The sequence below is a fragment of the Numenius arquata genome, chromosome 1, assembly GCF_964106895.1.
Source record: "Numenius arquata chromosome 1, bNumArq3.hap1.1, whole genome shotgun sequence".
NCBI classification, from domain to species: Eukaryota; Metazoa; Chordata; class Aves; order Charadriiformes; family Scolopacidae; genus Numenius; species Numenius arquata.
In genome coordinates this window covers 48,256,654-48,270,195 of record NC_133576.1, presented here as the reverse complement: position 1 = coordinate 48,270,195, position 13,542 = coordinate 48,256,654, and the positions used below count along the sequence as shown (strand labels likewise).

Sequence of the window (13,542 nt, the reverse complement as noted above, 5' to 3'; positions counted from 1 at the left end):
GCTGCTGTGGGCAGTCTTTTCTTCATAGAGAGCTCGACAGGGAATCTTGTAACATTTTATAAGAGTTTTGCTTGTGTGAGGAATGTCTGGTGTCAGTAGAAAATATTTGTTACTGACTTCATCAGGAGATTTGTCTGTGTAATGGCCATGGCATTAACAGCTGTATTTCCATAAGAGGACATACCAAAATTCTTCATGGCTCATCAGGAAGACAGATACTGCAAGGATTTTTTCATACTCTTTTGTTCAGTCTCTTCCTTGTTTTGTTTTAAGGTCCTATTAGCGATAACACAAAAACACACAAAATGCTACTTCAAAGTCAGGCTTCAGGGCCTGATTAAAGCACAGAAATGCAGAGAAATGCAGAGCTCCATATTTAATTTATCTAAAGAATTCAGAGTATACTGAGTATACTATGCTAATCCACTATGCTAATCTCTGAGTCTTTCACACTTGGACAAATGAGGTTAAGGCCAGAATGGCACAGTGACTCCTGCATGCCCCTGTCCGCATATCGAGTTTCAAATTTGGGCATTACTTTAACACTTATAACCACGTGTGTCAATATGCAGGTGTGTACGTAGGAGAAAGAGCAGGGTGGTGCTGTTGGCCTCCTGTTTCTGTGTTCATTAAGATCAGTAAATAATTGTGGTACTCTAAGACAGATCTGTATTCCTCATCCTCACAAAGGTCAGGCTACCATACAGAGACACTGTAATATTCAGTCAATGCTACATTTGTTCTTTGCTAAAAGACTCAAGAAATCTTATACCTTACCTTTTCTAAAGTTATCCAATTCTTCAAATGTTACAGTCATGCAGTCTCTTATCTTAGTTCAGATACCTTAGCCTTTATTGATGTTACATCTATAGCTACAATCAAAAGCTAGAGAGAAAAAAACATAAAATACAGCAGAAGTTTTCATTTACTTACTGTAGTTTGTTAATAAGTAAAGCTGCTTACTTATTAGCAGCTTGTTAAATGTCTTCATTTAAGTGTGCTATGCAGGCATGATAAATTATTCAGATAGCTGGAAAAAATTGATTCATTACCACTTCTCATTAATATTTATGTGCTGCACGCTAAAGAGTGCAACAGGGATATATTTATTATGTTTGACTTGGGTTTTTTCTGCCATCCTCTAGAGTGCTGTCCAGGATGACAAATGCAATCTTGGCTCGAGTTTATAAGCACAACGACCTGGACCTAATGACGAAAGAAGCCACGATACCAATAATCAATGGATTGTCCGATTTATATCATCCTCTCCAAATTTTAGCTGATTATCTAACTCTTCAGGTAACAATATAATCCCCATTTAATAACTTTTTTTTTTTGCTAAGTCTTGGTAAGTATTTGGGAAGTCAGGTTCAAAATCATTTATTCCTAGGTTTTTCTAAGTGGTAATTACATGACACTTGTTATTTAAAGAGTTCTTCATCCAGCAATATAATTAAGGACCTGTTTAATTTAAAACAATTACCTAGCCCTATCAGCTGTAGTGGGACTGAAGTTAAGCATAAAATTAAGTACTTCATTGGAATTAGGATGCAATTCAAAAAATGTGCAGGGGGCTTTACATACTAAGATAAAGGTGAGATGTTGGCTCAGCCAAAGCCAGTGAAGGTTTTTCCATTAACTTAAAAAAACTCAGTAGTTCACTCTTGGTTCCTCCCTAACCAATGAACAGTTTAAAAGGAATCACTACCCATATATTAGGAAATTGGTCAAACAAATTTGTTTTGAAAAGCCAGTTAATGCTGCCAGTGCAAATGCCTGGTGTTCAGGCACTTAAACCTATTTAAACCTTGCTGACATCAAAGAATAGTTAAAAAAGATTATATTGTGTAGTTTAATCTAATAAAATAGTTGATTTGACAGCAGGATGTTTTACACATAGAATACCAGATGTTTATCTGTGAACAGAAGGACTATGCTGTTTTACAATCAATTGAGAAATTGGCTTATAAAAAAGGTTATTATACTGCAGTGCTGGTTGACAACTATGATGAACTCCTCTGACCTTGTTTACTTTCTGAATGAATAAAATTCACACTGCTTGAAAAAGGGAGGGCACAATAATTTCCTGATTCATTCAGCTGTGTTTCACAGCTGTTGAAGACTTTGCTATGGGGCATTCAGTATGTGGAAAAGATCTAGTGAGAGTAACATTAAATTCATTCCTTAAATTGTAAATACAGGAAGACTCATATGTTTATTGAAAATTACTTTTTCCTTACTTTGATTAGTATTTTTCATAAAATTTTCTATGCCAAAAGGGAAGAGACCAGCAAAAATTGGCAAACTTGAGACTAAAATGGTTCACATACCTCGGCATAAGATACATTTGTGAGATCACATTGAGCCAGCCTGAATGAACTGTTCAAATTATGTAAGACAGTAACCTGTAATGAGAATGTCATCAATCACTAAATGTCATAATTTCATTTCTCCAGGCTAAAGAGTTCCAGCTCTCTCAGCCTTTCCTCATAAGGGAGATGCTCCAATCCCTTAATCATCTTTGTTGCCCTACGCTGGACTCTTTCCAGTAGTTCCCTGTCTCTCTTGAATTGGGGAGCCCAGAACTGAATGCAGAGTCTTATGGTTGTGTCTTGTAGGAGGGTCTGTCTTGCAAATACCTTAGTTATTAGCATTTTATCACTTGTGAATAACAGGCTTCAGCAATAATGTGTCTCATAGTCTACACAACTATTTCTCTGCCCCTAAACCTGGTTTTATCCAGGCCTCTGACTATGGCACCAAAGTTCAGAGTGCTGTTGCCCTGTACTCCATCTCCAGTCAATTAAGAGAGTCCACTGAGTATCACAATCACCCTCTAGAGATGCATCTCTTTCTCTACTGATCTTAAGGGGAAACCTATGGAGACCAGCAGAATGAGTACATTCCCTGTTGATCATACTCTGCTCCTCCTCCATTGTGTCCTTGTATAGGGCAGCCACGGTAGAAGCTCCATGAGCCCACAGGCTGGACTTTTCCTTGGTTTGAATACCTAGGGCAGCTGCAACAGCAGGTGGGTGTCCTTGTTGCCTCAAGCACTGGGGAGGACATCTTTGGAAAGAGCGTCCCTGTCCATTTTACATGATGAGGAAACAGGGCCATAACAGCTGGTGCTCAAACAAAAGAAACATTTGATGTGCAGAGGTACCATGACAAAGTGAGCACTTCCAGAGATCTCAAGGAGTGGCTCAGCTTTTGCACAGCCATGGAAGCTTTTTAAAATTTGCAGCACTTTCCCAGTCAGCCTGATAAGCAGAGCACTGTTTCCTCCAACTGTTCCTATCTCTCCTCCAGTCTTTCCAGCATGTTCCTTAGCCCAGACTTTGTCAGGAGGTCTTTGGAAGGCAGCTGGGTGCCCGCCCCGCTTTACCAAGAGCATGCTGCACCGCTGGTTTCTGACCCACTTTCCATTCTCGCTTTTTTACCCAGGAGGGAGGAGCAGGCAGGGAGAAGCTCCTGGCAGCACTGTGGGTCTTGGCACTGCCTGCTCTTTCCCTTTCTGACCTGCCCTGCTGCTGCCTTTTTTTCTCTCTGCACTGTACACTGAGGTGGAGAAGACCGGTCTTACAGCCAGTTGCATGCAATAAGACCGTGTTTTAATCATCTAATGAACCTTACCAGGTCACAGAAATAGGATTAACACTTGACAAAGTGTGAGCCACAGGGTCTAGTTGTTACTTAGGGCAATCAAACTTCTTGTGGGATTTTTGGCAGGGTAAAAAGATGTTATCCAGGTACTGCATGCAAGAAGATTAATATAGGGATGTTGAATAGTACCACTGATTCTTTGAATAAGTTGAAAATTCATGTATAAGATTTGGACTGCTTTCTTGCAGTACAGAGGCAAGTTGATTTATACATACATGCAAACTACAATAGTGGCACACACTGCTAGCCTTATATTTAAATATAACTACAGATTTTGTGCAGCTTATTTCTCTTTAAAAATGCCTCTTCCTTATCTCTGTAAATATTTCTGCCTGGCTCTGCTTCTCCCTACTGTCATTACATACCCAAAATGTACTTTTTTTTTTCCTCTTCTTTTTTCTCCTGCTGCATTTGCCAGTGGAGCACTCTGGACCTCATCATGCTTAGCACATTTTTATTCTTCCATTTTCTAAATCCTATTAATTTTGTGATGTGCCTTCTTGAAACCTCTTCAAGCACCTTCTCATCGGTTTGATACTGCCTAATTTCCTGGTTTATTTTGTCAGAATGTCTTCTTGCTTATGGCTTCTGATTCCCTTTTCACAGGTGCATTTTAGTGTGGTTATTTTAGTACAGTCTGTTGCATTCCCCAAACAATGCAGCTGGTTTATTTTCAGGACTGTCAGTTCTCGTTCTGTACCCAGGCTGTTTTTGTCAGATCACAAAGTGTGCTCCTGTCATGAATACTGGAGTGAGAATCTTCAAGTTCAACATCTTCTTGCCCAGTGCCTTCTTCGTGAGAAACCTGGTGCCCCTCATATGTTTGATGTCTGAACTGGCTCTGCCCTTTAATACTGTGCTCAGGATTAATGCCTCCTATTATGCCAAGAACGATGTTTTTCTTAGCATACATGTTACCCTCTTTCTTAAAGGTTGGGATGAGCTGAGTTTGCTTTTGAGTTATAACCCAGTAGAAATAGCTGTAAACATCATGCAAACTGATTTTGAGGGTTTGGGGATTTGGTCTTTAAAACCTATGAGTTTGTGTGCTGATACTGTGCACATGCAGAGCCACTTTACTTCTCTGTCTGTGCTGAAGGCATGTAACAGCCACTTGCTGAGTCCACCCTGTGCTTCTCAGTCTCCTGGCGCACAACTTCTGCTCTGCAAAGCTTGGCTGGAAGGCAGCATCATACAATTTGTATTCTGGGGACAAGTTGAGTATTGACATTGTTTCAATTGGTATTAATGTCACTGACCAAATCAGCTAACTTGTAGCTGACTGCACAATGGCCAAACTGGTAATTAGAGTGGATCCATATGCCACTAGCTTTTTATGTCACTGGTCTGAGGGAAATGTCTTTTGTAGAAAGAAATGGTTGGCATTAAGAAATACATCAGTGATTCCTTTTCAAATACCGTAACAAATTACAATGTTGCCCAGCTTGAAGAGGGCTGCCGTGTATTCTCAACTTCTGTATATGTGACCCAGAGAGTTCAAATTATTGTAGTCTTCTAATTCCTGACTATTATCCTCCTCCTCATTATTCTAACAATTAGAAATCCCAACTGAGATCTGGACTGAGCCTCTAGAATATACCGTTTCAATAACCATGACAAAAAAACAATGTGGGAGAGGAAAGGTAACTGGCCCAGCATCTGCCTTCAGCTCAGTTCGAAAGCCAGTAGATCCAGGTTTGCCCTGTTTCTCATTTACTGGATTGCACTGTCTGCCAAAGGGCTAAAGCTTTGACTAGTCCTCTGCTTTCCATTTTAAATTTTGACAGACTATTGATTGATTATTCAAAAGCTTGTTTTCCTTGAGGGCTGTTATAACTGTTGTGGTCAAACATTTCAGAAGTAATCTGTAATGGTGTCAGGGTTTCAGCCTAGCTGGAAGCAAGTCCGGTCAGAGGCAGACATGAATGTCCCTAATTAATTAAACCAGTCTTCTCTAAACATACAACAGTGCTAAATCACTGTGTATGCTTATTTTTTCCCAGGGTTTGATACACTGATACAGTGCAACCATGGATAAGAACAGAATGAAATATTGTAAAAGCAGCATGGGGATGAGAAAGTTGACTGTATAATTGACATTAACCATTTATCAGGCATTTTTCATGAAAATGGCAAAGCCAAGTTTTGTGACACTACAGCAGCAATCACTAGTTTGCCAAATGGGCATTCATAAAGGAGAAGGGCTCTAGATTTTCTAAATATGTTATTTTCTGAATAGCTTTACAAGGAGTATAAATATTTTGAAGTCGGGTTCCAATGTGAAGAGAAACTGCAGAACACCCAAGCAGGCAAAAAGCCTACATGAATATCACAGAGTTTGGAGAAGTTGGGGAGAGATGCAAGGAGAAAAATGTCTTCAGAGGCTCAGGTGATCAGCATGTATTGTAAAGGTTCTGGTTAAACCTAGAGTGTTAGCATTGTGGCAAAACACTTTTAGCAGGATTTTTTCTGTGCAGTTGTATAAGCATATACTATAAAATGGGAAAAAAAAAAATGTGTGTCTCATATACAGTAGCTTTTGTATTGCCTCAAAGCTTTCTGGTTCTGACCAACACAATCATGTCATGTCGCTTAGATGTCATGTCAAGAGTCGCTTAGATGTGGTGTTGGGGGATATGGCGTAGGGAAGAGCTTTGTAGAGTAGGGTAGATGGTTGGACTCGATGATCCCAAGGGTCTTTTCCAACCTTGATGATTCTATGATTCTATGTCTCTTGGAAGCTGAGGACATATGCCTACAAGCAGTACAGCCACAGTCACAGTGAGCTGGCTTTAGGTGAAGAGGCTTGAGTTAACAGCAGCAGTCTACCAGTGGCAGCATAAAGCTTAGCACAGGGTATAAAGTAGACTCCACTAGCACACACACAGCATGATTCTGCCTTGTCTACGACTTCTTCTATTAGCTAAACATCTTCATTAAAATTAGCTCAGCTATGCTTACTCTATATAGTAGTCACTGCAGATGCGGCTTTGCAATTTGCAGTGCATATTGAGGGTCATTACACAGACATCTCCAGTACTTCACATTTTACCTGTAACAGCTAGTAGCTTGAGAAAACAGAGAAAGGTATTTAGTATGCACTGTGCTTCTTTTAATGCAGAGTGGCAGCTGGTAATAAGATGGAAGTTATTTAACATAGCAGTATATTTGTGACTCACTAGTCAGTGCTTTGAGCATTACAGGCTACAATATCTATTTTTAAACAGTAAGATCAAAAGAACTCAGGGTTGTCTCATTTGCTCCTGGCTGCAGGTTCACGTCTCAGCTATCACTAATCCCTAGCTGGAAACAACCCCTTAAATAAATGCTTTACTTTGGCCTTCTCCTAGGAGCACCATTGCTAGGAGATGTGGGAAGGACTTTGAAAGACCCTTAGATACCTGCAGAGCTGTTACACTGAAATAACTTCCATGTCCACAAAGTCCTGATTTGCTGTCCTGTAAATACCCTTGCATCAAACCTCTGCCAATAAGCCTGCTGCTAACAAACTTTGACAGAAAAAGCAATAGTTATACAATACGTTTTAGCCCTTAAACTGTAGGCAGTCTAGGACTCTATTAGGTTTAGATTTCAACAGCATTTTAATGTCATTCAAGATTTCGAGTGCTACTATTTTTGACTCAAAATTGTGGTCACTGGCAGAAATGCCAATAACTTTGTTCTGAAAAAACTTCACAACTATTTGTTTAGGAGAAGCTGCTGCCAGGAGAGGAGGGGGTAGTCGCAGCCCTTTTCCTGTTCAGTCTTTTGGCATCTTTGCTGCGACTGCCTGCAAGGTTGCCAGTTAGTACAGCTCTACAATGTGGATGTTTATCCTCCCTGACAAGCATTGAATCATGTCACACAAAGTGTCGAAACGCTGTCTGGCTTCCAGCTACTACAATGCAATTGTAGCATGGCCCAGTTTTGAACTAAGAATAAAAGGCTCTCCATTGTGTCTTTGGTCTTTCGCTTCATGAGGTGGAGTTGTGCAGAGCAGGCACATACAAGTATTTGTTTATATCTTTACAAACTTTCAGTATCAACTTAAGTACCTATAAACATGCATATTTAAAACAAGGCTTACTAAGGGCCTCAAATTGTCCTACTCTGGAAATATGAAACTCCTGTTACTCTTGTTCCTCCTTAGGCCTTATCTGTTGGTGGCTGAGGGCCAGAGCAGCTGCCCACGTACAGGCTGTAAGTGCCATCAGGCAGAGCTACAGTTCATGCTGTAATGCTGTTTCAAGTTCAGGTAATCCACACTTTAGAAAAATCATTGCACTCTTTGGCTGTACAACAGAGAGCAAACCCTGCAGGCCATGACTGGCACGGCTGCTTTCAAAGTATTGGTCTTTGCTGTCCAGTACAGCTGTGATGGTTAAAATGCACTCTCAGGATATGGCCGCTGCCATGGCCGCAGGGAACATTTATATAAAGACAACCAAGCCAGAGCAAACCTGAATAGGGATATTGTCACAACCTGGGGGAAAGCTGGAAGGAGTGCTATCCTAGGCATTAGGACTGCCTCTAAATTAAGAATTTCTACCATTTGCTGATATTTATGAGCACCAACCCATGGCTGTACAGCTTTGGTACTAAAGTTACTGTGTGTCTGCTGCTGTGGGTCTTCATATAGGACACAGGGGGCTTTCTCTCCCTGGCTATCCTGTAGCTGCAGTGTGTTCAATTAAAGGTATGGTTCCATGCAGCTAGCATTTGAAGTTAGCCAGCCTTCTTTGCACCAGACCTGTCTGATCGGTCCCTCCTACCTATCCCATCAGCTTGCTCAGCTTGCCTGGAACATAACCCCAGGGCTGTCTGATTCATTTGGCAGGAGCACTATGGTGGCCTGAACGGGCTTACTATCACCTGGATCGGGGATGGAAACAACGTCCTCCACTCCATGATGACGAGTGCTGCAAAGCTGGGAATGCATCTGCATATCGCGACTCCCAAGGTAGGAAAGCCACACACATGCAGTAAGGAAGGCATACTTTGTCCGTTCCTGTCTCAGCCACTTGGATACTTCCCAGCATCACCAGCCAGTGGTGCCTGCACGTATCTTGAGTGCCAGTTTTCAGAACCAAGGTTCAGAATCCTGATTCAGTTATTTTGATGCGAAGCAGGAGTAATTCTACTGAGTCCAACTTCAGAAGGGCTGAGGGGAATTCATGACTGCAGTATAAATCACGGAGGATGATAATTCCATTTGAGAAGTGTGACAAAGTCATCCAATGCCCTTTCCCCCCAAAAAGAAATTTGAAAGTTATTTCAGATTGGTGGAAGTGTTGCATCTTGTTTGGTTCAGTTTGGTGATGCAGCTTTTCAGAATGCTGCATTGTAATACAATACAAAATATAAAACAAAGAATCAGTTTAGAACAAAAAATTAAATGACGAATAGGCATGTCATTCTGTAACTTTTGAAATTCATTTTCCTTACCTTATCAGAACACTTTCCTCCACTTTATCTCCAAAATAAACTTTCAAGAAAATCAACCTAATTTCCCCAAGTTTTACAGTTCTGAAAGACATTCTTCTTTGCATGGCAATTGGTTCAATCAGTATTTTTCTAACCAGTGTTAATAATCAGTAAAGATCTTACATATATATTCCATGATACATTACCATCTCTTTTGGCAGGGCTTTGAACCAGACCTCAGAATAACTAAAATATCGGAGCAGTACTCCAATGAGGTAGGAACCTAAGAAATAGCCTAGTAAAGTACTTTGAGTAGAGTTTATTTTTGTTACAAATGAAGTTGAAGTTCCTTGTCTTCCTGATCTTCCTTATTTTATTCCCATTAGTATGGTACCAAGTTACTTCTCACAACAGATCCTTTGGAAGCTGCAGACGGTGCCAATGTCTTAGTTACAGATACGTGGATAAGTATGGGACAAGAAGAGGAAAAGAAAGAAAGGCTAAAGGCATTTCAAGGTTATCAGATTACAATGCAGGTAAAAATTGAAATTTGGATTTTGTTGATGCTTTTACAATTTGCATTTATGATAATCAACATCAGCAAAGCATAGGTTTCATATTTTTTTGAGTGGGGCCATGGAACAACCAATGCAAATTTCCCTCCTGCTTGAAAAACTCACAAAGATAACAAAATTTGAGTTATCTTATACACTTCACATGGCTCCGCCTCTTTCAGAGCTTTCCAATGAGATCTAACTCCAGAACATATGCAGGAGAGCTAACCCTTTGCTTCTTTATGACCTAAAACTATTTCTAACTTTACATTTCCTCTTTGCTACCGCAAATGATCCCCTATATTTTATATAGGATGAGCAGCTCACAGATTAACTCTTAAATGTCTGGGAAGCATTTGGGACAATTTTGTGTATATCTGTCAACAAATAAAGCATTAAATATATTTCTTTAAAATCATCTAGTTAAAATGCTTATCAGCACAAAATCAGCTAGGGAGAACATAAAGTCATAAACTCTTAATTGTCCAAGATAGAATGGACATTTTCCTTTCTGATAGAATTACTGGTTTAATTGACTGTATTTTAACATAAATTCACAAAATACTATTGATGGCTATGTCCCTGAACTGGCCTAAAATGCTGTAATTCATTGTTCATTGGTAGTAGGTCAATATATTATGAGTGACAATATCAAAAGAAAAAAATTACAGCCTTTTAAATCATGCTTTAGTATGTTCTTGTTGCAGTTATCAATAGTATTATATTACTATATGGCATTCAAATCAAGATTGCACTTTATTGATCCACTAGTTCACTGGAGTTTTTACTCCCTTACTAAAGCCAGAGAAATAGGAGTAAATATTCAACTTTTGTGAAGTCAGCACTGAACTCTTACTGACTTAAATGGGGATATTGCCATCTTATTCACAGATGAGGAATTCTTTTGAAGTCAGTGGAATTCCTAGTTCATCATTCAAGTAACTAGAGTGGGAGCTAATATAAAATTTGTTAACCTTTTTACTAGTTAAGATTTTACTAATGTCCTCACATAGTTCTTTATTTTTATATGCTTTTTGATTTACAGACTGCAAAATCTGCTGCTTCCAACTGGACTTTTTTACATTGTCTACCCAGAAAGCCTGAAGAAGTTGATGATGAAGTATTTTATTCTCCACGGTCATTGGTTTTCCAGGAGGCTGAAAACAGAAAATGGACAATTATGGTAAAAAAAAGAAGATAATAGTAGTTAGAGGTTTGAGTCGGCTTCTGTTCTGCCTTCACTACGAGGCTTGGGTTCAGCTTGGTTCCTCAATAAGTAGTAAATGCTAATACCTATGTTTCAAAAGCACCCCACAGCACATCACAATTTTGACTATAGGCAACATATATATGTAGTATAAATGCTTCTGGACGCAAATGTGATCTATTTTGATGATAATCTGCTGTTGCTTGACCCAGTTTATATCACTAAGTGAAATCTACAGTAGAAATGGTAATTTTTTGATATTTAAATCACTGGGTTTAAAGATTAACTCAGCGGCTCAATTTTAAAACATGTTAAATGCTGAGGTCCCAGGGACTGGTCTTTGAAACTACAATTTCCCAAACACTTAAAGCTAGAGATTCTGCAGTTTTTTCTCAGGAAACACTGCCACTGACACCAATGGGAACTTTCCCTGAGAAAGTGCTGCAAAAGCAGAGCTTTGAAGGACCCTGAAAAGTTATGGTGTGGGTACTGTGTGATCCATGGGAACCATGAGAGAACACTTGGCATTTAACATAAACTGTAACTCCCCTCTCAGCATTCCTAGAATTTCAGAAAATTGCTGCCAGATCTCAGTAGCCTGTTATTTATTCTCGGCTTTAGAACCATCATGTTTGAGCAACCTGCTCTGGTGGAGGCGTCCCTGCCCATGGCAGGGGGATTGGAACTCGATGATCTTTAGGGTCCCTTCCAACTCTAACCATTCTATGATTCTGTGTTGACATAAGCTATTGAAAACTTTTGGAGGTGAAAAATACCCCAGAAATGGCATTTTCATAGTTCTCAGATGAACTTTAGATGTGCTTCAGGTGAATAAGTGGTTGAGTATTGTATTTACCAAAACCTCAGATTTTGGACACAGTTAAAATTTTTAATAAATTTGTGTTAAATTCATAATTTTGCCCCTAAAATTCCCAAAAGTGCTCATATTTTTTATTTTAATTTTCCAACATTTCTAGTTGCCCTAAATGGTATTTTCTTAAAAATAAAACAAACCCTTTAATTTGGGTTCCAGCTGCACTTTTTTTTTTTGAGATAAGAAAAAAGTCGTATTTGTATTTTATCAAGCTATAAAAATAACGAATATATGGGTCCTGTTTATATATTATTTTCTACCACTTTCAGCTGAGACAGCAAACTGAAAAATAAATTATTTGCTTAGCTGTGGTTCCAGACAGGGCTGACATGGGTAGCAGCGAGGGGCTGCACAGCTGTACGTTCAGTCCCCACTGTGTGCCTGGGACTGCCTGTCGCACTGAGCAGCGCTGAAGGGAAAGGAAGGACAGGCAACGAGACCACGAGAACCCTTATAAATCCAGTTCTGGGCCATAATAACAATTTGCAGTCAGACATTGCTGTGAAATCACAACAGCGTGAACCAGGTGATATCTTGTCAACACCAAGCCAACATGGGCCCTGGAACAGGCATTCCAGTGAGGCACTGGCACAGGTTGCCCAGAGAAGCTGTGGATGCCCCATCCCTGGAGGTGTTCAAGGCCAGGCTGGATGGGGCTTTGAGCAACCTGCTCTAGTGGGAGGTGTCCCTGCCCATGGCAGGGGGGTTAGAACTGGATGATCTTTAAGGTCCCTTCCAACTCTAACCATTCTATGATTCAATGGGGCTTGTGATGTACGCAGGTGTGGGGAGGATGGCAGAGCTGCTGCAACACCATGTTTTATTTAGCTGCTATTCCCATTACTGTCATTTCACAGCCATTCCTAAGGTTTGTTGGAGTACTAGGGGAGGGCAGGAGGGGTAGACGGCCCACTATTAACCTCAGTGAGGGTTTTCCATGTTATGCCACAGAAAGTACAACTAAACCGGGATAAATTTCAAACTCCTTATTCTAGTATGGTTGTCACTGATGCTAGTGGAAGTTCTGCTGAAATCCACAAGGAAGCCCATCTGCTGTTTGCGTTAGGTACAGCATCTCCTAGCAGAAGCTGAGGATACAATATAACACACCAAAAAGTCCTCAGCATGTGGGCTAAACATGCTTTGTCTGCATATCTCCTGGGCTGTCCATTAACGCATATGGTCCACACTGAGAAAACCTATCGGCTCTAACACAGAACATCCTAACTAATTTTCAGCTCTTTCCTGATTCATCATCAGAAATTCTAGCAAATAAATCTAAGTGTGCAGTTTTTGTCAGGGCAATAATTTTCAACACAAGACTTTAGAGCTGGAAAATATTTCTCCCTTATTTATTTTTATGGAGTATCTGTTTCCAGTGTGATTGGATTTTTTCTTTTCTTCCTCCTCTAGGCTGTCATGGTTTCCCTGCTGACAGATTACTCACCACAGCTACAAAAGCCTACGTTTTGATGCTTGGCTTCCTGCCAAGAGAAAAATATTCCTCATCGGCAGAATATTCTGGTCCGCAAATACATAGATCTTCTTCAGAAAGGATCAAGGCAATGAATGATTCTCTAATAAAACTGTATATTTAGCTGTATAATATTGCATCACATCCGTGAAAATGTCCAATGCCGTTGCAAAAGCTACTTTTCATCTCAATGCTCCAGGTTGGCTACTCTTTCTAGTGGTCAGCGTCACGGAAAATTTTCCAAGGTTGTACTTTAATGATTGGCTCTACCAGCATCCTAGGCATAGCATAGCTACACATAGCTGTGTTGGAACTCGTATAGTGTAATATGACAGACATAAAT

At 40.0% G+C, this 13,542-nt stretch overlaps 1 protein-coding gene across 1 annotated transcript in view; it reads left to right on the top strand.

Annotated features, from left to right (window-relative positions):
* Positions 1-13,198, top strand: part of OTC (ornithine transcarbamylase) — a 34,072-nt gene extending 20,874 nt beyond the window's left edge. Inside the window, exons 5-10 of the mRNA XM_074159540.1 lie at positions 1,146-1,299; positions 8,504-8,626; positions 9,312-9,365; positions 9,477-9,626; positions 10,690-10,827; positions 13,139-13,198. Of these exons, the coding sequence (XP_074015641.1) occupies positions 1,146-1,299; positions 8,504-8,626; positions 9,312-9,365; positions 9,477-9,626; positions 10,690-10,827; positions 13,139-13,198 (679 nt within the window). The remainder of the gene's footprint in view (positions 1-1,145; positions 1,300-8,503; positions 8,627-9,311; positions 9,366-9,476; positions 9,627-10,689; positions 10,828-13,138) is intronic.
* The last annotated feature ends 344 nt before the right edge of the window (positions 13,199-13,542 follow it).